The sequence below is a fragment of the Chinchilla lanigera genome, unplaced genomic scaffold (genome assembly GCF_000276665.1).
Source record: "Chinchilla lanigera isolate Chin_1 unplaced genomic scaffold, ChiLan1.0 scaffold00012, whole genome shotgun sequence".
Classification (NCBI taxonomy): Eukaryota; Metazoa; Chordata; class Mammalia; order Rodentia; family Chinchillidae; genus Chinchilla; species Chinchilla lanigera.
Window position 1 is genome coordinate 9,550,389 of NW_004955413.1, and position 25,704 is coordinate 9,576,092.

A 25,704-nucleotide genomic window follows, 5' to 3' on the forward strand; every position below is an offset into this window, starting at 1 on the left:
TAGGGCTGGGCAGTTGAGGGTCACTGAACTGCAGAGCACAAAGAAATACCATCTGTCACTTCTCCCTTTGATATTTTCTGGGCATGCCTAGCAAGCGCACCTGCTCATTTGCCTGTGTGTAACTCAGAGAAGGAAGGTTAGACAGCCTGGGTGGGACCCAGATGTGAGGAAAACATCACACCGAATTTGGAATTTTCAAGACCTCATCAGTAGCTTCCAATTAAAGTAGGATGAAATCAAGAGAAAGACAGAAGCTTCGGCAAGACCATAAGCATTTTTTCACTAAGAGTTCTAATTAAAGCCCAATTATAGGAGACGTCCAAGCAAGTTCCAATGTATTCTAATACATGAATTGCTTTCCACAGCAGATTCTGCCAGTGATTACTTGGAAAAAAGTAATGTGAACACATATTTGGTATTAACTCCTCCTAAATGCTTAAAGAAATAAATACATGTTCCTAAAATGTAGGGCATGAAGGATTTCACTGAAATAGAAGCCCATAGTTATAAAAATTCAGTAGAGAGAAGAAAAAGAAACAGAATAAAACAGGGTGGAATCATTAACCAAAGACTGTGTCCTAATGGTCAGTAAAAAGTAGAAAAGAATCTTTTATGCATCTCAACTAATATAATAAAATAATGACATTTAAGGTGAATGCTTTTCCTAAAACAAAAAAAAAACTAGGATAAAAGTCACAAAAACTATAACAAATGAATGCATTTCACAAAATAACTCAGAAAGCTGAGTAAAGAAATATGTAAATAACTTGTATTATAGTTAAAGTTCTTTAATCTCCAGTGCATAACAAGAAGTGAAAGAATTCTGAGAAATTAGACAAAAGTATTTGGTGGATTTGAGTTAATGGGCCAAGCAAGCTTCTTTTCCTTGGCTTCTCTGTCAAATGAATCATATATTGAGTCTTTGGTTATCGTTATGGCCATGGGAGGGATTTCTGAAATACCAACATAGTTTTTTTTGGCCATCCTGGAACTTGTTGTGATAGTATAGGCATTGCTTCGGTAACATTTCATCGAAGACATGCAAAACGTCTCTTTCATCCCCCTCCTAAAATTGGCGTTATAAATTGAGTAAAGAGTAGGTTTAGAGGCTGAAGAACTAAAGGATATCCATGTGATCGCTGTGAAAACAAGGGAACTTTTCTTATAGTCTTGTTCATGGGGGTGCCAGAGCTGAGCTACATGAAAAGGCAGCCAGGAGAACAAAAACAAGAGATTTAAAATGAGGAACATCTTGACCGTTTTCACTTTTGTCCTTGGGACAATGTTCATTGTCCTCCTCACTGTTCGACCGTCAGAGCCTATTCTCCAAATATACTTTATGACCTTCTGGTAGAACAAGATTATAAGGACAGATGGAATCACAAAGCCCACTAAGAAGTGGATGACAGTATAGGCGGTCCCTTCCCAGGAGGAAGGGAGGAAATAGTTACAATGACTGTCCCAGTTGGAGCCATAGAAAAAGAGGACAGGGGTCACAAAGGCTGCGTCAAAGATCCAGGATGCTGCGATCATTTTCTTGGCCTTTTCTCTGGATACCTTGAAGCTCAGCGGGTAAACAATGGTGTAGAACCGGTCTATGCAGATGGAGAGAAGAACATAGATCTGGACCCCCGGAGTGAGATAATGAAAGTATCGTACAACCTTGCACATTGCACTACCCAGTGTCCACCTGCCAGTGGCGAACTGGAGCAGGACAAATGGAGTGCTGGCCACACTGATGAGCAGATCAGCACATGCCATGGAGACCACAAAGTAGTTGGTGGTGGACTGAGTCCTCCTACTCCTATGGATGACCAAACAAACCAGGGAATTGCCAAAGATAGAAAACAACCACAGGGTCCCAAAGAAAATGCTGGCTGTGGCCACTTCCCCAGGTTTCAGTCCATACTGGAGGTCTGTTCTGTTGCTCATCCGCCTGTGCTCCTCATATAATTCCACTGGGTCATGGCTTGGCAGAGGCGTGGCTGTTTCAGTGCAGCTGTGGTTCTGGAGGGGCACCAGAAGCGAAGGAACAACCAAAGGTGGCTTGATGTTATCCATTCTGTGAGCAAAAACCATACTCACTTTTTTTCTCTTAGTTCTGGATAAGAAAAGAAGAACGAGGCCTCCTGTTAAAATGGTATCATATAGACTGACTACTAAGACTAACAATCTAATCTGGTACTTAGATTCGTTGTCCTTTTCAATGAGAAGGACTTGTGGACTGGGTGGAAAACATTACTATCCAGAAAATGTTCTGTCCCCATTTCTTTTTCACTTTAGAATGAGCTCAGCCTCTCTCTGGCCTCTTCATCACCTGATCCTTAGTCAGATATAGCAGAACTCATACCCATTCCTATACATGTCGTTGATTTCTTCCCTTACTGGGGGAATCATAGAGGGCAAGCTCAAATCTGACTTACAGTAAAGGCATTACCACCAGCTGAAAAACTTGGAATTCTGGGCAACTACGGGAGAAGTTCCTAAATGTCATAATAGTAATGTAATAAGGGTGCAAGAGGGAAAAGCTTGAGCAGTGGAAAACACACAGATGTTGACTGTGGAAACAGCTACGTAACAGGAGTCTGGGAGTACAGAGTGGCTGGCTCCTGGAAAGAACCCTGCCTGACTGACTACAGATTTTCTATTACCAAAGCATTGTGGTAACACACAGAGTAAGCAAACCACTGTCACATAAGGCAAAAGTAGCTCCTAATTTAATGACACATACAAATAGCCTGCTTTTTACAGGATATTTTACTAATAGATGTATTGACAGATGCAGTCCCTGTACTAACAGTGTGCCATCTACCAATGACATATGTTTTGGTGCCATTGTGTGGTTCCTGTTTCATAAAATAGCACTGACTGAAGAATACACAAGACGTCCTCTCAGGGATATAAGCAGATTACTACAGACCTCAGGATAGTCAGGTGAGATTAAAAAGAACAAAATGTAACTGTTAACATTACTCAGCCACTTAAAAAAGTATATGCTTAGATACAAAAATATTATCAAAATAAATTTAACCTTTATTGTATACTGTTTGTACTATTCAGTGAGGAAAAAAAACTACACTTTTTAATAGGAAAAAATTACATAAATATGCTCCATTCAATTAAAACTGAGGTGATTTTGGACACAGTTGGATTATAAAGCTTTAATTTGGTCCGAACCCATTAAGCAGAAAGAGAACTCGTAACAGTTGAATCCAAAATAACCTATAACAACCATGGTTGTTAAGGTAAAAAATAAATATGGGTATTTTCACAACTTTACCAAAAAAAGTAAAAAGCCCTGGGAGGGTAACAGCCACTCTGTTAGGTCCACCTGGCCCAAGGCACAAGAGGATGCTGCTCCCACACAGGCTCTAGGAGGAGCTCTCTCGGGCGCTTCTGTGACTGTACCTTACTAAGAAACATCTCTGGTGTGCCGAGCAGAATTAAAGAAAGGTTCTTAACAAAACAATAGATCTTACTAACCCATTTTTTTCCTTGAAAGATTTTTTTCCCTTAATTTCTGGGAGTGTTTATAGTGTTTTTCACCAAGAAACTAAATTCAACACAAGTCTGGTTTTCAGGGCAATGTACCAAATACCAGATCCATATTATCTTCAGGTTTCTTTTGTCCATGTGGCAGCCCTACTTAAGCTCTCAAAGAGAAACGCAAAGTAATTTGATGTTTTGATAATTAAAGGACCTTTATGCATGCAGCCAAATGATAGGCAATTGGAAGAAAGCAGCCATACTTTCCACGTTAAAAAAAAAAAGAATAAACATGGTGAAAACAGCCCCCTCAAAAAAAAAAAACCAGGACATAAACTCTAAGATGAATATTGCCCTAAAAACCCAAAATTCAGGACCCTCCTTTATAAAACTGAAATAATCTTTTCACCTTCATTTGTGCACAACCTATAAAATTGCAAAGCATAAACACTTTACAAAAAAAAAGGCTTAAAAAGTAAAACAGACAAGCAATTTTCCCACAAAGAAAGCTACTGCTCTCTAAACGTTTTATTGTTTTTGTTTTTGTTTTTTTTTTTTTTGATTGCGGGGCCTAAATAAAATAGGAGTTGGTGCCACTGGCGCTTTTCCTCTGTCAATACGCTTTAAGCCTGCGAACTTTCATTTCCTCTAGCTCTCACTGCAAAACTCTGCGAAGGAAACTCAAAACTTGTGGCTACAGGGAAAGCCCTGCTAGACTTCCTTCCATCCTTTCCTCCAGCTGCTTCACACCAAGTGAGTGTGCTGACTTCTCAGCCAATTGGATGCAGAAGCTCTTGGTGGTCAAAAAAAGAGGGAGGGAGCTGGAGGAGTCTGAATCCAGGTCTCCCTGATGGTAGCATGACTTTCTGACTGCAACTCTGCTCAGTCAACCAGTAAACCAAGAAGCTGTGCGAGTGTAGGGGAACAGATTAGTAAGGCCTATAAAATATGAAATAAGCAGTCTACCACATTATAACAAAATTTGATAATTATAATTAACTGCTAAAAACACACATTTACAAGGAGTTAAGTAACGGAGAAAAATAGGGACCCGATTTTAACTGGGGTAGGGAAAATTTTACAAAGCTGAGGTTTGAGCTGTGGTTGGAGGAGGACTTATTTAGAAAGACAGGAAAGGCAATAACAAAAATATTCCAGGGAAGACAAATAGCATGGAGAATGAATTTGGGGGTCATCTTTCTGTGCTGATCTTTGGGGGGCCATTTTCCCCTTAGAGATAATCCCCTTCAGACCATACCTCATAGAGTATTCAGTTTCTAAACACCCTACAATCAAACTGACCTCAATTTTCCCCATGTTTACAATGGGAGGCTATATTTTCCACATTCATGGGCTGAAATGTGGTCAGATGTGGGGGTAAAGAATATTAACATATCCAGAACGCTTGTGGTGCCCTTGCTCACACAGCACTCTGTTAGTCCTTTACTGCAGCATTTTCCAAGTTTGTTTTGCTCTTGCTTAGCAAGGCACTGGAATTTCCCAGGGAGCTTTAAAAAATATCCATGCCTGGGTCTCACCCTCTGTGATTCTACTTTAACTGATCTAGAGTGCAGCCAGAGCATTGGGATGTGCCTAAGTTCTCCCAGGTGATCCTGCTGTGCAGTCAAGATGAAGGATCACCGCTTTACAATTATATCCACGGAGCTGGGGATATAGCTCAGTAGCATAGGCACCGGCCTGGCAAATGCAAGGTCCTGAGTTCAATTCCCGGTACCAAAAAAAAAAAAAAATTATGTCCATGTTTCAGTCTTTGCCACTGAATTATGGGTTCCTGGGGGGTAAGAGCTTTTCTCCATGCTCTGTAACTTCCACTGAATTTCTTTACATTAGTAATTGCTGATTAAATGTTTACTAAATTGAGTCCATAAGGACAAAGAGCTGAAATGACTCCTACTCTCTGTGGCTCTACTAGAACTAAATGCAGGGACAGGAAATCATCCTGTGTTTCAGGGAGCTGAAACACTGGTGACCATGGTGATAGAGGAACACGTAACTCTTGCTAAGAGCAGAATAGATAAAATTGAAATCACTCAGGTCAGCTGCTACATGAAACAGAAGCCTCGCCTAAGGGAGAGGTAAGGTAGTTTGGGTGTCCTCAGACAGGTCCTGTACCCCTGATCCAAAAAAATAGTCGGCCTTATTATAATTCTAGGGTTCCAAAGTAAAACTGCACAAAGGCCTCTCCTGCTCCATTAACTGTGAAATAAATGTCTTCCATAGAGTGCTTATGAAATACAAAAGCTATTTAATTAGTAATTATATCCAGAGCCATCCATATACTGTAAGTACAGGAGGGACAAGAAGTCATCTCTTTCTTGCTCCATCTACCTCTTTCCAGTTTTTTTTTCCAGACAGTTTGAGACTGCCATGTGATATACTCCATTGGATAGAGTGCTGAAGGCCCTTATTGATCTTTATTTATATAATATCTAAAAGAGGAATCATTTGCCTATCAAATTATCTACTTACCTACCTGGGCTCTAAGAAATGTGTTTTAAAATGTGGGTGGAGAAAATGGTGATAGGTTAAAAAACTGGGGGATGGGAAGGCCTCTGCAGTGAAGGAACCTTTGGGAACCTGGGAGGGGAATATGCTTTTTCACTTGGTATTGTAATTTTTATTTCGCATGTTTGTCTTCCCCATTAGGTTATAAATTCCTTGAGGACAGAGACCATGTCTTTATCTCTACATCCCTGGGGCATACAGATATTAATAATGGTATACTGAATATATGAATGGATAGTTGTTAATAAAAGTTATCTAATACTTGAAAATGGGCAAATTTTGGGACATTTAATTCCCCTGGTTCTGAGGATGCAATACGGCCTCAATATGCTAGGTGAGTGCTCTACCACTGAGCTACATTCCCAGCTCCATGGAATATTTTTTCATATAATTTTTTATTAGTACACATGTAGTACACAACGATTACACTCACTGTGGGGAGTAGGTACATGTACATAACTTATCTTAATTCTTTTTATTCTACTTCTCTCTTCCCTCTCCCACCCCGCCGTTCCAAGATCCTTATCCCATTTACCAAAGATCTATGTCCCTATTTCTTATTGTCTGTCTTTACTTTTGTTCTTTAAATTATTTGTACTTTGGGACTCTCAATAAGAAAAGTTATGCAATATTTAATCTTATGTGTCTGATTTATTTTACTTAATATTATGGCCTCACCATGAACATTCTTAAATGGGCCTCCTCAAGGGTTATTAATTCTCTAGAAAATTAATCTGTACTTGATTTTGCTATTTATTATTTGACTAGCATCCAGACACTGTGAAGTTACATGTTAACTTGTAGATTTCTGTTTAGTAGAAAAAATAACCCTACAGGTTACATTACGGACGTACAACTGCCTTGCAGGACATTAACCAGTTTTATGCCTGCTTAGCTGAAATTTTTATTTATTTATTTATTTTAGCTGAAATTTTTAAATGCTTATTTTTTTACTTTCATCAGTACATATTTGTAGTATATAATGACTACTTTCACTGTAGGAAATCAGTACATGTACATAACATATGCTGGGTTTTTAAAAAAATATCTACAAATGCCATTTCTTTGAAGGTCTTAGAAACAACTTTATTAATCTCATTGGTTCCTTCAGTAATAAGTTAATAAATTTGACATGTTCATTCTTTGATAATTTATGGTTTAAGTTAATGATTTTAACTTACTGAAAATCACATTTTGATGGATGGGCTGTTGGATGAGTGAAGAAGTGGATGCTAATGAGGGGGACAGGAGGACCCCAAAGAGGAGTGAAGAGGCATGGAAGATGAACTCCATTCTGCCAAAAGCTATTCCTGGCTAAGTATATATCAACTGCTGCTTAGGTTTTCTATGAGACTCAAAAACCATGATTTTTTTCCCCTTCGCGAAATGATAATGGTTCCCAAACATCTTCACAATGTTGGAAGACCATGCTTGCTTCCGAGATTTGTTTAAAAATTTAACATCAAATTCAAATTTTACAATTTTAATATAATGTCATTAAAAATGATAAAACAGAAATGCTTTCTGTACAATGGGAAGTATCTTCTAAACTCAAAACCATGGAGGCCACTTACTAAATAGTAGTAAGATTAATTACAGATGACAGTAGTTATAGCATTAATCCTACCTAGAGTTCACGGTCATTATGATGAAGTACTTCATACCCCTTCAAGGCAGGTAACAATATTAGCCCAGTTTTACAACTGAAACAAACCTTAACTTCATCTCCCAGGTCATATAGTGGAAAGAGGTCACTTCAGGACTGCTACCCTTCAGTGCCCCTGGTCTTCAATAACTACCATGGGGGCTTCATGCCCAGTGAGACCACAAAGGACTTGATCGGAATCCATAGGGTCAAACTGGCTATACATATATAGGTCTTTCTTGACTGCTCATCCAAAATAGGAATATAAACTTAATTCCCCACAGCCTCTTGTCTACCCACAGATACATCTGCTCAATACACCAGCTCAGAAATATGTGACACAGTGAACACTTAAAAAATAAAATCACGCCTACCATGTGCTGTAAGGAGGCTTAGCGTCAAAAGTGCAGGAGACATGCTGGTCTGGAGATAAAGCTTTTCTTGAGAATAAGTGTGTAAGATTGTTGGCAATTCAATAGGACTGATGATATACTTGCCTTTTAAACACAAGGAAAGCAGAACTTGGGCCGGGGATATAGCTCAGCGGCACAGCGCCTGCCTAGCAAGTGTGAGGTCATGAGTTTGATCCCCGGTGCCACAAAATAAATAAATAATTAATTAATTAAAATTAAAATTTAAAAAAAAGAAAGCAGAATTTTAGACTTTAGTTTGAATTGAGGTGAGGGAAAAATCTGGTCAATGGTATTACCCAAATAGAAAACTGTCTTTTACATTTTTCATTGTTTTGTTTCAGAAAAAACAAGACAGTAGATACTTTTCTTAAAACTGCGCTGTTATGTAGGCTTGAGTTGCCTATACATGAAAAAGAGAAATGCCTGTGACAGCGGCAGGCTGGAACTGGTATGCACAGGCTCCCTCAAACCAACTGTATGTTCACATTCAATGAGAGGTACAGTTTCATGAGTCAGATATGGTAGGAATAGTCACACCACAGAAAAAGACATATACCACAAATCAATTTGTTTTATTTTTTTCCCGCTGCAGAGCTAGTTATTAAACATTTACCACCACACCGCTTCTAGGAGAGAAGGGTTTACAAGACAACCTATCCCAAAGTGCTGAACTTACACACATTCTTGAACTTATAGAGGGCATGTGGGGTCTTCAGAAGCTTCCTGATGTTCCCTTACTTTGGGGCCCTGAGCTAAGGCTCTGGTGTGGAAAACTACTGAGCTAAATGCATTACTGAGCTACTTAAAGCCATGGTAGCCACTAGTATAACTATACAGGCCAACAGGAAAATTAGTGAGCGTAATATATGTTTTCAGCATGCACCACCCAGACGGGACTAACAGATCAAATACAAGTGGCCTAGTTAAGTGTAAATTTCATACAATTTTTTAGCTAAGTATGTTCCCTGTACTATTCCATTCAATATTTAACAGACGTCTTTTATCTTTATTTGCTAAATTTGGCAAATCTACAACCAGAACATAATATTCTGCTGAAAAAATAATTATTTTTCATTTCATAATACAGGCATATTAGCTAGGTATGGTGACACACGCCTGTAATCCCGGCACTCAGGAGGCTGAGGCAGTAGGATCGCCTTGAGATCAAGGCTAGCCTGGGCTACACAATGAATTCATGGCCAACCTGAACTGCATAACGAGACCCTGACTTAATACCTATAAATCTACGTAGTACAAGGAGAATAAGTGTTATTTTTGTACATAGTTCTATAAATCCCCTCACTCTGTATCTGGCACAAAGCAAGTTCTTAAAACAAGAGTACTCTTACTACTATCAGCTTCTAAGAATCATTTCAACCATATGACAAGCAAGCACATTTTTGTAACAATATCATATACTATAATGATAATACTAACACTAGTCATATCCCTTAAATTTGTTGAGGGCAAATGGCTTTTGTGAAAGGGCCTAGGGACCTAATTATCATTTACAACATTGTTTCTAAGGGCAAAACTATTGAGGTCCAAAAAAATAAACACAATCTTTCCCCAAGTTGGGGATGATTTTATAGTAACATTTTAGCCAGATCAAATTTCATCCTAAGCCAGGCATGGTGGCACATGTCTGTAATCTCTGCACTCAGGAGGCTCAGCCAGGAGGATCACTGTGAGTTTAAGGCCAGCCTGGGCTACAAAGTTGAGTTCAAGGCCAGTCTGAAATGCATAGTGAAACCCTGTCTCAAAAAGACAAAGAAAAAAAGAAAACAAATTCTGAATAGTTAGATTCAAGGAACTGTTATTCTTTCTGTCACCTTTACCTTCACACAAATTCTAACATATCGGAAATAAAATGAGTCAGCACCCCTGGTATGATTTCAGGTTCCCAGGAAGGTTTCCACCTCCCCAACCTGTCTCATAATTAAATAATTCTTTTAAAATCAGGGTCTCCATTAAAATGCAAATTTTTTCTATTCTTTTTCCCTCTCCCTCTGCCCTCTTGCCTTCTCCACCCCATTGGTGAATTAAACTCCGACCCTTTACACTGAGCTATACCCACCCGCCCTACCCTTTTTTTATTTTGAGATAGGGTCTCACTAAGTTGCTAAATTACCCACATTGGTCTTGAACTTGTGATCTTCTGTTTCCATACCACAGTGCTGGGAGCATGGACACGCACTACTATGCTCAAGCAACAATGAAATGTTTCTTTAAAAAAATTTTTTTTTACATTTTGTCAGTAGCAACCTCCGAGACCCATTCAAACTACTCAAATCTACAGTCTCAGTGAAAATGAGTGTGGGCCTTTGTCCTAACCAATGTTGCACTAATCTCAGTGGGCCGTGGCCGAAGGGTGTGACAGAGTTAAGGTGTTCTGGGCCACAGGTTTGGCTTTAGAGCCTGAGAATGGACCCTCCACAGTGATTCCGCTGGGCACAGCTGGGGAGATTTCTACAGGTCTTTACTAAGGTCTGGTGATTGCAGATAAGGCATTTGGGCCTACCCTGGTTCCAAAGAAAGGCTGAAGGGATAAACTATCCTTTTTAGGTGTTCCCAATTCTTGCTGAATAACAAACTAACTGCAGATTTGGCATAAACTTGGGCTTGGATTGCCCTCTAGTGCTGAATCAGTGACAACACACCAAAAGCAGACTTGCAATCACCCTGAATTTAGGGTACTATGTAGTGCTGGGTAGACTCAGAAAAAAATTCAAGAAACCTGCTTAAATTTCTGAAAAGACAGGTTTAAAAAACGAAGCAGATTATGAAGGTTTGAATAAATACCTAATCCTTCAATGTACGACCACGCTGCAAAAACAAGCATTAAGAACTTTCAGGGAACCAAGACATCACCTCATAGTGAAAATAAGGTGCCAGAAACTAACCGGACGTAACTAATGTGGGTAATCTCGCAAATGGAGAATTTAAAACTGCTGATTTAAGGTAACTTGGTGAGCTGCAGGAGAACACAGGGAAATGATTCAATAATCTAACAGAGACATGGAAGTAATTTTAAAAATCAAACAAATTTTGGGGCTAAATTGAGCATGGTGGTGCATGCCTATAACCCCAGCTACTTGGCTGAGAAAGGAGGATTTCAAGTTCAAGGTCAACCTCAGTAACTCAGTGAGAAAAAGGGAGGGAAGGAGGGAAGGGGAGTGAGGAAGAAGGAGGAGGAGAGAGGGAGAGAGGGAGAGAGGGAGAGAGGGAGAGAGGGAAGCAGACAGGCAGGAAGACAGACAAAAAAAGAAGAGAAAAGAAAGAAAAGGCTTGGGATATAGCACAGTGGTAAATGCCTGCTTCGTGTGCATGAGGGAGTCTCTGGGTTTGATCTCCATCAATGGGAAAAAATATGTTACAAATGGTTGTAATAAGACCCTTACCTATTGTTAATTACCTGAAATGTAAATAGGCTAATTCTCCAATTAAAAGACATAAATTTCCTAAATGGATTGAAAAAACAAGACCCAATTACATGCTAAAATAAATCCATTTCACCTTTAAGGACATGCATAGTAAAGGAACAGAATAAGACATTCCATGCAAAATAGAATAAAAAGAAAGTAGGAGTAACCATATTTGTATTGGATAATATAGACTACATAAAAAACAGTAAAAAGAGACATGGGATCAGTTAAGCAAGAGGAATTTATATATATATGATATCAGAGTACTTAAATATATAGAACAAGTATTAGCAGACCTAAAGGGAAAACAGTCTACAATACAATAATAGTGGATCTTAACACCTCACATCAACAATAGACAGATCATCCAGACAGAAAATCAACAAGGAAACAGCAGAGTTAAATTGAATTGCACTCTAACCCAAATGGACCTAACCACTTCTACAAAACATTTTATCCAGCAACTGAAGAATATGCATTCTTCTCAATAGACACACTGAACATTATCTAGGAAAGGTATCATGATAGGCCACAAAACAAATTTAACAGATCTTTAAAAACAGAAATAGTACTGAGTATCTTTTCCAACCACAAACGCATTAAAACCAGAAATCAATAATTTCCTAATTGGTATAATTAGGTAATTATACCAATACCTGAAAATTATTTGAACATCTAATGGATGAAGGAAGCAATCAGAAGAAAATTTTAAAATTTCTTGAAATAAATGAAAATGGAAACACAGCATACCAAAACCTATCGCACAGACCTACTAAGAGGAATGTTTGTAACCAATCAACACCTACATCAAAAAAGCAGAAAGATCACAAACAAGCTATCACTGTACCTCAAGAAACTAGAAAAACAAGAATAAATTGAACCTAAAATTAGAGAAAGAAAAAAATAACAAGGACCAGAGCAGAAATAGAAGAAATAGAGACTAAAAAACCATACAAAAGATCAATACAATGAAGGGCTGGTTTAAAAAAAATATAAACAAAATTAGCCAGGCATGGTGGCACACACCCATAATCCTACCACCCTGGGAGGCTGATGCAGGAAGAGCACAAGTTTCAAACCATCCTAAGCAATTTAGTTTGACATTTTCTTAAAATTTAAAAACAAATAAAAAGCCATAAAAAAATTCTGGGGATGTAACTCAGTGGGAAGGCTCTGGATTAGCATTGCAAAACAAACAACAAACAAGCAAACAAACAAAATTTTGACAATAACTTGAGCAACACTAACAAAGAAAAAGACAGAAGACTCAGATAAACAAAAATTTGAGATGAACAGGGAGACATTAAAACTGACACCACAGAAATACAAAGGGTCACTACAGCTTATTGCCAACAACTAACCACACGCTAACAAATTATAACCCAGAAGAAATGGGCAAACTGCTGGATACACACACCTTACCAAGACTGGGTCAGGAAAAACCAGTAAACCTCAATTTATAAAAAAAAAAAAAAAAAAAGGAAAGAAAAAAGGAGAAAGCTTGAACAGTCCAATAACAAAGGATGAAATTGAATCTCAACAGTAACAAAGAGAAAGCAAAGCCCAGGATCAGATGGCTTCACTGCTCAGTTCTACCCAACACTTAACTAATACCAGTTCTTTTTACAGTATTCAAAAATAAGCACGGAGGAGAGAGTTATTACAAACTCATCCCATGAAGCCAGCATTACCCTGATACCCAAACCAAATAAAGACTCAAGGAGAAAAGAAAGCTACAGGCCAATATCCTCAATGAACAGAGATGCAAAAATCCTCCAAAAAAAAAAAAAAAAATAGTAGCAAGTCCAACTCCATGTTAAAAAGGTTACTCACCATAATCAAGTAGGATTCATCCCAGGGATAAAAGAATGTTTTAACATATGTAAGTCAATAAACATTACATACCACATCAGCCAAATGAAGGACAAAGGTCATATCAGCATCTCAATAAATTTAGAAAAGGCATTTGATAAAATTGAACATTCTTTCATAATAAAAACCAAATGATTTAGTTATAGAAGGAACATACCTCAGTGTAATAAAGGCCATATATAATAAGCCAACAGCTACACGAGGAAATGGTGAAAGCATTTTCTCTAAGATCTAGAACACAAGAATGCCCACTTCCACCACTTTTCTTTTTGAGATGGCATCCTGCAATGTTATTTTACTTATTTACTTACTTACTTACTTACTTACTTATTTATATTTGTACCAGGAGTCAATCTCAGGGCCTTGTGCTTGCCAGGTAGGCACTGTGCCGCTGAGCTACACCTCCAGCTCTGTGTCTTGCTATGTTGTCCAGGCTAGTTTTGAGTTCCTGGCCTCAAGTGATCTTCCTGGCTCAGCCTCCAGGGTAACTGACATGATTTGCATGTACCACCAAACTCAGCTTTTATCACTTTTATTCAACATAGTACTCAAAGTCCTAGACAGAAGAGTCAGGCAAGACAAAGAAATGGCATCTAAATTGGAAAGAGGACGTCAAATTGTCCCTGTTTGCAGCTGACATAATTTTATACATAGGTAATACTGAAGACTTTGCCAAAACACTATTCTAATAAAAAATTTAGCAAACTTGCAGGACACAAAATCAATACACAAAGTCGCTGGCATTTTGATATACCAGTAATGAATTACCTGAACTAGAAATCAAGAAAAACAATCCCCAGGATATAAAATCAACATTTAAAAAAATTAATTGCTTTTTTACACTCCAATAATGGACTAGCTGATAATAAATCAGGAGAACAATTTCATTAACAACTGTTTCAAACAAACAAATAAACAAAAAACAAACACCCTAGGGGTCAGTCTAACTGAGAAGGTAAGAGACCTCTGTAATGAAAATTTTAGAACACTAAGGAGAAAAATTAAAGAAAATACCAGGAAATGGAAAGATCTTTCATGTCATGGAGCAACAGAATTACTATTGTGGTCTATAAATCCAATGCAACCTCTATCAAAATACCAATGTGAGGATTTAAAAACCGTGACATTCCTCCCAGAACTAGAGAAAACAGTCCTCAAATTCACAAAGAAACACAAAAGATTCAAACTAACCAAAGTAATGCTAAGCAAAAAGAGCGAAACTGGAGGCAGCACAACACCCGATTTCAAATTACGCTACAAAGCCATAGTAACAAAAATAGCATGCCACTGGCACAAAAACAGACACAGAGATCACTGGAAAAGAACATAAACAAACCCATGTAACTACAACCATCTGATTCTGGACAAAGGAGCTGAAAATATACACTGGAGAAAAAGACAGCCTCTGTAACAAATCGTGCTAGGAAGTCTAGATACTTACTCGTAGAATACTGAAACTAGATTCGTATCTCTCACCCTAGACAAAAAATCAATTCAAAATGGATCAAAGACCTAGGTATTAGACCTGAAACTTTGAAACTTCTAAAGGAAAACATAAAGGACAACTTGAGGCCACAGGTAAAGGCAAAGACCTGAAGAGAAGAACTCCAATAGCACAGAAAATAATAGCAAAAATCAACAAATGGGACTATATCATGTTAAAAAGTTTCTGCACAGCAAGGGAAACAACAGAGTGAAGAGACAACATACAGAATGGAGAAAATCTTTGCTAACTACTCCTCTCACAGAGGATTAATATCTATCATGTATAAAGAGCTCAAAAAATTTAACATCAAAAAATCAAATAGCCCAATCAATACATGAGCAAAGAAATTGAACAGATACTTCTCAAAAGAAGTATAAATGGCCAATAAGTATATGAAAAACATCTTCAAATCATTATCATTAAGGAAATGCACATCAAAACTACACTGAGATTCTATCTCACCCCCATCAAAATGACTATAATTAACAATACAAAAAAGCAACAACAGTTGGTGAGTATGAGGTGGGAAAAATCTTTCTGCACTGCTGTGGGAATGTAAATGAGTACAGCCACTATGGAAATCAGTATGGAGGTTCCTCAAAAAACTAAAAACAGAACTACCATTTGATCCAGGAATACCATTCTTTGCTAAGAACGTAAAGCAATTAAAATCAGCATACTATAAGGATACCTACATATCTATGTTATTACAGCACAATTTACATAAAACCAAGATATGGAACCAGCCTAGGTGGCCACCAATAAATGAATAGCTAGCCAAGCGTGGCAGCACACACCTGTAATACCAGCATTCAGGAGGCTGAGGCAGGAAGGTTGCCCTGAATTTGAGGCCAGCCTGGGCTACATAGTGAGTTCAAGCCCAGTCTAAACTACACAGCAAGACCTTGTCTCAAAAACAAAGATGAATGGATAAAGAAAATGTGGTAATATACACAATGGGGTATTATTCAGCCATTTAGTCATTAGTCATGGATGGATCTGGAGACTATCTATTGAACAAAATACACCAAACTCAGACATATATCAAGTGTTCTCAGGCTGGGGATATACCTCAGCAGCACAGTGCCTGCCCAGCAAGTGTGAAGTCCTGAGTTTGATTCCTGGTACCAAAAAAAAGTAGTTCTCTCTACTATGTGAAATCTAAAAAAGATGACAGACTTTTATTAGACAAGAGAAAGGGAATAAGGACGAGGGGGCCAGGACAGTATAAGAGCAGGTAGTTGGGGGGGTGGATATGAGCAAAATATATTTCACACACTGGAAAAAAAAGAAGTGAAACTAAGGGAGAGGGTAGTGATAAGTGGTGGAAATGATCAAAGTATGTCATATGCATGTATAAATTTAACAAAATGAAAACCCATTCATCTGCATGACCAATAAAAAAGAGGGGGAAGAGGCAATTCCACTTAAAATAGCTGCTAAAAATAAGTGAATAAAATCCAAAGGAAGACATTTAATCAAAGAGTTGAAAGAGCTCTATAATAATAACTATAGAAAAGTGATGCAAGCAGTTGAAGAGGAGACCAAAAAATGGAAATACATCTTCTTTTCACTGGTTAGAAGAATCAGTATGGTTAAAATGTCCATACTGCACCAAATAATCTCCAGATCCAATGTAATCCCTATCAAAATAGCAATGGTATTCTTCACAGAACAACAACAACAACAAAACCCTAAAATTTGTATCAGACCGTACAGATACACTCACACACACACACAGAGGCTTTAAAATATATTACAAAGTTATAGAAATCAAGATGTCATGTATTGGCATAGAAACGGATACACAGATCACCAGAACAGAGTAGAGAACCTGGAAGTAAGCCCACTAATTTTTGACAAATTTTCTAAAACTACAAATGAAGGAAAGACAGTCTTTTTAATAAATGGTGGTGGGAAAATTGACTACATACAGAAGAAAGAAACTAAGCTAGGCCCAGTGGTACATGCCTGTAATCCTTGATACCTGGCAGGATGAGGGAGGACTGCAAGTTTGAGGCTAACCTGGGCAACATAGCAAGACCCTGTCTCAAAATTTTAAAGAGGGATTGGGGAATGTAACTCCGTAGTACAATACCCACTTAGATGCTCGAGATTAAACCCCGGTCATTCACACTGAACAGATCCCCAAGCCCCACTCTTTTTAAAATCTTGAGACAAGGTCTTGCCAAGTTGCCCAGGGTGAGCTCTTACTTGCAATCCTCCTGCCTCAGCCTCCCAGAATACTGGGATTATGGGTAGAGTGCTCTTCCATCTGGGCATCAATCTGAAGGAAGAAGGAAGAGAAGGGGAGGGGAAGGGAGAGAAGGAAGAATAAGGAAAAATAAAACAAAAAGGCAACAGACCTAAATAAACATTTCTCAAAAATGATCACTAGGAATATGAAAAAAATGTTCAAAATCACTAATCACCAGGGAAATGCAAATCAAAACCACAATGAGGTATCATTTTACTCCAGTAAGAATGGCTATTATCAAAAAGACTACAAATAATGAATGGTGGTAAAGGTGTCAAGAAAAAGGAAGCCAAGAAAAAGGAGGATGTGTAGTTGGGGGCAGTGGCACATGCGTGTGGCCCCAGCTACTCAGGAAGTTGATGCAGAAAGATTGCATAAGTGTAAGAATCTGAAGCTAGCCTGGGCAACATAGTGTGACTCTATGTCAGAAAGCAAAACAACGAATGAAAAAAAGGAAGACAGACAGACAGAAAGAAAGAACTTTTACAGACAACTAGTAGCAAAATCAATAATTCTACTTTGAGCCAGGTGGTGCTGGTACAGACTTGTCATTCCAACTACTTGGGAGGCTAAAAGCAGGAAGATCCCAAGTTCAAGGCCAGACTAGGCAACTTAGCAAGGCCCTGCCTCAAAATAGAAAGGGCTGCGGAAGTAGCTCAGTGGTGGCCCGCTTGTGAAGCATGCAGGAGGCCCTGGGTTCAATTCCTAAAACTGAAAAAATAATGCTCTATTTTGGATAAGTTAAGCTCTTACTAAATATATCCAAATAAGTACATCAGTTAGCAGTCGTATAAATAAATTTGGAGAAATGACTATTCAGAGGCTGTGCCCACTTTCATCAGCTCATTCATCATTTCACACATACGTGTTAAGATCATACTATGTGCCAGAATGTGCTGTGTTCCAAACTGGATATACAATGGCAAACAGAACTGTGTTCCTACCCCTCAGGAAGATCATGATCTAATTAGTTGTAGAAGGGGGAAAGAACAGCAATAGATAAGAAGAGATAGCTAAGTTGTAGTAAGTGATACAAAAGAAAAGAGCAGAAAGGAGAGCACATGGGAGGAGAACCCTCCCTTTGGCTGGGTGGTCAGGGAAATAATGGAATAAGAGAAGCAGATGAAGAGGAATGGGCACATTTGTGGTAGATTTTCTAGGACTCAGCTCCTGATAGATGATGAGAGAATCTAGCTACCAAGCTACCTTGGACTCTTAGCCACCTTCTAGATCCTGAATAGTATCTCAGGCCAGCCTTAGGACTGTTCTTCCGATAGTCTACTGTCCTTGAGGTAATTCAGAATCCTTTACAGGCCAAAGAACTCAAATATCACCCAAGAGGAGGGAGAGACAGAGAGATAGGTGGGGCCTCAAAATGCAAAATGCCTCTGAGAATCCCCTCTCACCCTTGTGGCACAGTCTGTCCCGCTACTCTCCCAACTCTTGCCAGACTTTTTTCCCCTTAGGTCATTCAAGTAAAAGAAGAGAATACCTCAGGGGAAGAGAAAAAGTCTGATTCTCTCCTCTATGATCGCTGCTCAGTGGAGTCACTGGTTACCTGCTAGGTGAACTCTGAGGTCTCTACCCTGCAGGGCCTGGATAGATCACTTACATATCGACAGGAACTGTGCTCCTGCTGCTCTGCTCCCACCCAATCCCATTCTGAGAATAAACCCAGACTCTGAGTGCTGTCTTGCTTTACAGGGAAGCTGTATCAGTGGCTTTGAGGCAAATCTGCTTCCTTGGCCCTTGTTTTCTGGAAGCCAAGTTCTCTGAGAGAGTTTTTCTAGAGGGGAGGAAGAGGAATTGATGGCTTTTGAACAAGGAACATGGGGGCTGGGAGTCAGGCAAAAAGCAGGCATGAATGGACACAAGGGATCTTTTGGGGATAATGGAAATGTTCTGAAATTGGATTACAGTGGTGGTTACACAACTCTGTACATTTAGCAAAAACCACAGAACTGTACACTCAAAATGAGTGAATTCAAGGGATGTAAATCCTTAATAAAACTGTTAGAAAAGGGGAGGCCTGGGGCCCTACTTCACTTCCTTACTCCAGATGAGTGCAGAAGATAATGAAGGAGTACACCTCAGGGGGCTGATCCAAGGCAGGGAGTTCCCTAGCTTTGAAGAGTCCATCTGTTCCAAAGGCAGTTGGAGCAGCCTAGCCACTAGCTCAGTCATCCACAATGACTTCACAACCATTTGGTCCTGCGTAAGGACAGCAGGACCTGGGAAAAAGAAAGGAGTCCCAGTAATGTTTGTTGTCGACCTTCCCGTTAGCTTGGTAGGATGGAGCCTTGCTGTTATTTAAAGGAAATAATGTGTAATAAAGAATGGTCCTTCAACTACAGACTTTTAAAGGTAAATGGATGCAACTTGAGACCATACTCATAAGTGAAATAAACCAGACACAAATGTGTAAACATCATATTATCTCCCTAGTGTGAGAAGCTGAAAGAGTAAATGTGATCCAAAATGTACAACAGATATTGTAAAATGGGAAGAAACTTCAAAAGGAAAGAGAAACTGGTTTAGGGGAGTGGGAAAAAAGGAAGGGAAGAGCAAAAGGAAAAAAATATATATATATATTTCTAATTTCTCTCAGTTCAATGAAAAGATACGTTTGTGCTAATATTTGTTGGACAAATAAATGCTGATATCTTGTACTCTGAGTAACTAATTTAAAGATAATAATATGCAATGTATTAACCATTGTTACCTTCCTATCATATTGTTTTGGAACTTCAGGGTTTTTTGTTTGTTTCTTTTTCTTTAAAAAAGAAAAGAAAAAAAAGAAAAAGAATGGTCCTTCAAAGATATCCATACCCCAACCCCTGGAATCTGCAAATTTGCTGTAACATACTAAAAGGTACTCTGCATATATAATTAAAGTTGCAGACCTTAATAGGGAGAGTATCTGGAATTATGCAAATAAAGCCAATCTGGTCACATGAACCCTTAATCCATTTATGCAGAAGATTCCAATTTTTAAAATTTTTCCATGAAATTCATATGTTACCTAAAAAAATCAAGAAGAAAAATTTGAAGAGAAAAAATTTTATTACGTTCTGTTTTTATGGGCATTCCAAAAATGGAACACGAGGCATTAAAGGGTGAAATACAGAGAATTTTCTCTGGCTAGTACAGAGAGATGCAGGAGGAGAAGTCAGAAAGAGTCCAAGCAAGAGAAGTAACTGACACCGCACTGCTGCCTCGGAGATGTAGGGGCTCACATGTAAGGCCAGGGAAAGGTCTCCAGGGGTTCCAAGTGGTTCCCAATGGACAACCATCAAGAAAACGGGGACAGCCAGACTGGTGCGCGTATGCAGTCTTAGCATGTTGGAAGGCTGACGCTGAGGCAGAAAAACTGCAAGTTTAAGGCTGGCGGTGGGGGCTGGGGGCTAGTTTTAAATCACAAGTCATTAGATTCTGCCAACAACCTGACTGGATGTAGAAGGGGAAATAGCCCCAGAGCATCTGAAAAGATTCATAGTCTCACAAATGCTGGTAGGGCTGTGCAGAAGAAGGAACCCTTCTCCACTGTGCACTGTTGGTGGGAGTGCAGACAGGCGCAACCATTGTGGAAATCAGTGCAGAAATTCCCCAAAAAACTAGGATTACAAGTTCCAATGGACTCAGCTATTACCCTTCATGGCATCTTCCCGAAAGAATCAAAAGAATCATACCACAGAGAAATATGCACAGCCGTGTTTATAGTGGCATAGTTAATAAGAGCTAAATCTTGGAAACAGCCCAAATGTCCATCAACTGATAAATGGATAAAGAAGATGTGGTTCTTTTGTAATAACTGCATACTACTCAGCCATAAAGAAGGATAAACGACATATTTCTAGGTAAATGAATGTACCTTGAGAACATACTCTTAAGTGAAATAAACTGGACACACTGTGTAAATACCACATAGTTTCTCTGTTGTAAGAAACTAAAAGTATAAATAAGGACCAAAATGTATGACAGATATTGTGAAATGGGAAGAAAATATTCAAATGGGAAGGGGAACTAAGGGGAGGGGAGGAGGGGGAAAGGAAGGAAGGGAAAAGAAAGAAAAGAAGAAGGAAAAAATGGAAACAGCTTCTGTAAATAGGGAGAAGAGGGAATGAAGGGGGGATAGGGAGATGGGGGAAAAAAATCAAGATATATCATGTATGGGTACAAATTCCCTATGATGAATGTCACCATTATGTATACCTAAAATGTACCAATAAACTTCATTAATTGAAAAAAAAGAATTATAGTCCCAACAACATCTTGATTTCATCATTCAGTTTCTAAGCAAAGAAGTTAGCCAAGCCCATCCAGACTTCTGACAGGGATAACTGTGGAACAGTAATGGAGCAATATTCTGATCCACTATATTTGTGTTAATTTGTTACAGCAGCAATGGAAACTAATTCACTGTAGCATTCCTTATATAATTGAATGCGAGAACTAAAGTCCATATGGGCCATTCCGCTGCTTTCAATTACCCAACCAGCATTTGGAATGATACTAGAAACCCCGAAATCCTCAAAGAATATCATGCTTCCTACTTCATCTTACACATTGCAGTGGGGCCTAGGAACCTGGGTTCTAACTCTGACTATAAGCACTGAACAAGTCAAAAGAAATTGTTCCTATTGTTACATTAGCATAAAGACATTAAGTCAATGGATCTCTTTATCCAAATCTCCACTAATATGTCTATACTACGAATTGAGTTATCCTAGATGATTTCCAAGGTCATTTTTGTTCTACAAACCAAAAATGACATGTAGACACTGTTACCTCAGATGTATAACATACAGTCATCTAATTTGTAACCTACTACTTTGATCTAATGGAAAACTCATCCCGAGAAACCACTTTGATTTGAAGAAAGGGAAGCTGTTTAGGGCTGCTGGGGCCCAGCCCTGGGAATTTCTAACATGCAAGATCAGTACAGTGGGTTCCAAAAGGAAAGATGAATTTTACACAGGGTGTAGACCAGCCTTCCTGAACAATTACCCTGGATATGTCAATAATCTGTTATTAAAAATTCCTGGAAGACACGGTCTAGTCAAAAAGGACCCAACACCTGTGTTTGCTTCTATTCCATCTAATACCAAATCTCAGAGAAAGAAATACTTTCTAGACCTCTCAACTGTCCTCTACTAATATTTCATATTTTTCTTCCCAGTATGGGGTCTTTCAAATTCTGAAGGAAACGATCTGAACAAAGAATTTGTACCTCACTAACCTCAATTTAAATCATTACAACCTTTTAAAAATACCTGCAATGTGCTCATTCAGTTAAAGTAGAGGCAACTGATTGTTTTGGAGGTAAATGTTCAGTTTCATTTCCAAGTTTGATTTCAGCACCAACATTTCTACTACTGTGACTTAAATATGAAAGAGGTGGGGAGGCAAAAACGATATTTGTTAATTACACTCAAAGCAAAAGCTGTTGGTAGATGTGGTTCACAGCTCTCCTGTAGTATCTGGAGGGGGGACAGCTACCCTACAGATATCAAAATCTGTGGATGCTCATGTTCCTTATATAAAAAATGGTGTTAACATTTGCACAAAACCTACGAACATATTCCTGAATACTTAAAATCATCTCTAGATGATTATATGATGGTCATAGGTACTTATATGGCTAATATAGTACAATGGAAATGCTATGTAACTAGTTGCTAAACTGTTCGGGGAAAAATGACAGGAACAAAATTTTTTCTAGATTTTTGTTTCTAAATTTCTGAATTTTTTCTCTAGTGCCTAACATAAGGCCTAGTGTATAGCAGGCAGGCCGGCACTCTACCACTGAGCAAGAGCTCCAACCCAGGGTAGGGCAGTCGGGAGTGTTTTTAACCCACAGTTGAGTGAATCCAAAGATGCAGAAACTGAGGATATGGGAGGCTATTTCTGAAAGGAAGGTAAAGGATTTGGTAAAATACAAGTGGACAAAGAGCTACTAAAAACTGGTTTTCAGGAGCATATACCTGCCCATATTATACTAAAATCAAAACTCTGGGTAAATCTTTACATGCACCACTGATCTCAATCAGTTTTCCAGAAAGCTACTTTGAAGTTCAGAAAACAGAAATTAATTTTTTTTCCCCAGTACTAAGGACTGAACCCAGACCCTTTTATTAATCTTGAGAGAGGGCCTTGTTAATTGCCCACACGAGCCTTGAACTTCCAATCCTCCTGACTCAGCCTCTAGAGTAGCTGGGATTACAAGTATACAGCACTGTGCCTGGCTAGGTTTGATTTTGTGTATTTTTCATGGGCAAATGATACCACTATATGCAATCAAATGTCATGGACAATACAGTTGAACACGTATTTACATATTTTTCACATAGACAATACGTATTTTAGTGCCATCCACTTTTAGGCAATGAAAATAAATATGTTACTGCTATCATTTCTCAATGTTTCTTATTTCAGTCATCTATATATCAGCAATAGTTGACCCAAATCACCCACCCCAGCAATTTCCAAACATTCTTCTTCAGAAAATGTGTTCACAAGAGCAATAAACTGAGCCCACACCTATAATCCCAGCATTCTGGGAGGCTAAGTAGGAGAATCGCAAGTTTAAACCCAGCCTGGGTAATTGAGTGACTTAAGTGTACCATAATAAAGAATAAAAATAGGGCTGGTGATGTAGCTCAGTCTGAAGACCCTGAGTTCAGTCCCCAGTACCACACACACACACACACAAAAGTGATACAGCCCCATAGATGATATTCAGAATTATATGCAACTCTAAAAGTCTGACCTATAAATCTAACCTTTTAAGCCAAACATGGTGGTGAACACCTGTAATCCCAGCACTCAGGAGGCTGAGGCAGGAAGATCACCATGAGTTCAAGGCAAGCCTGGGCCACAAAGTGGGTTCCAGGCCACCCTGAACTATACAGAGAAAGCATGTCACAAAAAAAAAAAAAAGGAAAGAAATTAACCTTATACTCTTCCACCTAAAGAATCATATTAAAAATTATTATGTAGAGACCCTTAAATTTATTTTAATTAATTTCTGAAAACAAACTGTTAGCAGGCTTTGTGATTCAGGAACTAGCAAGCAATTACTTGCAATAGACATCTTCTATGTGGGAAACTTCAGTTCATGAGTACTGGCCTGCTGTAACACAAGTGTACCCCTGAAATTTAAACCCCGAAGGCTAAGTGAGGTGCTTAGCACAGAGGTGAGGGAAAAATACTATGAGGGGAACCCAGCTATTCTCCCTCCGGGAAACTAGGATATTATAAACTAGTTTTCTGTCGCTGAGTGTACTACAAGCATTATCCTAGAGGAAGCTCATCTCCTACCTATGATCTACAAAGCCACCAACATTCCAACAAAGTTTCAGAGCCTGCACCTAAATTTGAAGACTTATTCTCTCTTTAGATGTAAAAGCAAATAACATTATGTATACTTCAAATAAGAGTCTGTGAAATATAGTGGCTGAGATCACGGGCTCCAGACCAGTAGCTCTCAAATGGAAATAATTTCACTTTCCAGGAGACATCTGGCAATGACTGGAGATATTTCTGGTAGGAAGGAGAATATTACTGACATCTGGTAGGTAAAGGCCAGGGATGCTGCTAAATATTTTAGCTGAGCGTGGTGGTACCTGCCTATAAGCCCAGCACTCGGGAGGCTGGGGCAGGTGAATCATCACAAGTTTGAGGCCAGCTAGGGCTACATAATCGAGTTCAAGGCCAGTCTGGACTACATAGTGAGGCCCTGTCTCAAAACAAAAACATATTTTATAATGAGCAAGATGGTCCCCATAACACAGAATTACCCAACCCAAAATGCCAACAGTCCTGAGGTTCAGAAGCTGCTCTCAAACCACTCTGTCTAGGTTTCAGATTACTTATTTAATCTGTGTAGCCTCTGGTAAGTTGCCTAACATCTTTGTGCTTACTGAGTATCTCCATCAATACAATTATAGTACTGTTATTACCTCACTGCTTTGTTGTACAAATAAATTACACAAGAAAGGAGTTAAGAATAATATTTGAAATCTCAGTGGTCTGGCTGGCTGAGGCAGGAAGCCTGCAGGTTCAAGCCAGGCTAGGCAATTTAGCAACTTAGTGTAGACACTGTCTTGAAATAAAAAATTTAAAAATGGCTGGAGATGTAGCTTAGTGCAAAGGCCCTGAGTTCAATGCCTAGTACTACCAAAAACAAAACAAAACAAAACAAAACAAAACAGTCCATAACAAAGCAAGAATTCACCAAATGTCTGCTTCTGTTATTATATGTAATGTAAAAGGCTGAGAAGTAATATACAATTCTAATGGTGGTTGTTTCTAGCAGCAAGACGATGATAGATTTTTTTGCTCATTATACTTTTTATACTGTTCTACATTTTCAAAAAATGGAAAATATATATATTTGTATTAATCTAATATTAAAAACATGTATTCTATTAAAGAATGGAAAGGAAAGAACTTTACTTGTGATACAGTAGATGAAGCACAGAATCAGAAAAAAATAGTTTGAAATTCTAGCTGGGTATGACTTTGGGCAGGTTAGTTAATTGCTGACCTTTGGGTTCCTTATCAGAAATCAGCCTAATAATCCACGTTAGGGA

At 38.7% G+C, this 25,704-nt stretch overlaps 1 protein-coding gene across 5 annotated transcripts in view; it reads right to left on the reverse strand.

Annotated features, from left to right (window-relative positions):
* Positions 1–767: 767 nt before the first annotated feature.
* The window catches only part of Gpr19 (G protein-coupled receptor 19), a 45,124-nt gene continuing 20,187 nt past the window's right edge, over positions 768–25,704 (reverse strand). For all 5 annotated transcript variants that reach the window (XM_005378970.2, XM_005378969.2, XM_013511277.1 and 2 more), the window contains one exon: positions 768–2,101. In XM_005378970.2, the coding sequence (XP_005379027.1) occupies positions 832–2,079 (1,248 nt within the window). In that variant the 5' untranslated portion in view covers positions 2,080–2,101 and the 3' untranslated portion in view covers positions 768–831. The remainder of the gene's footprint in view (positions 2,102–25,704) is intronic.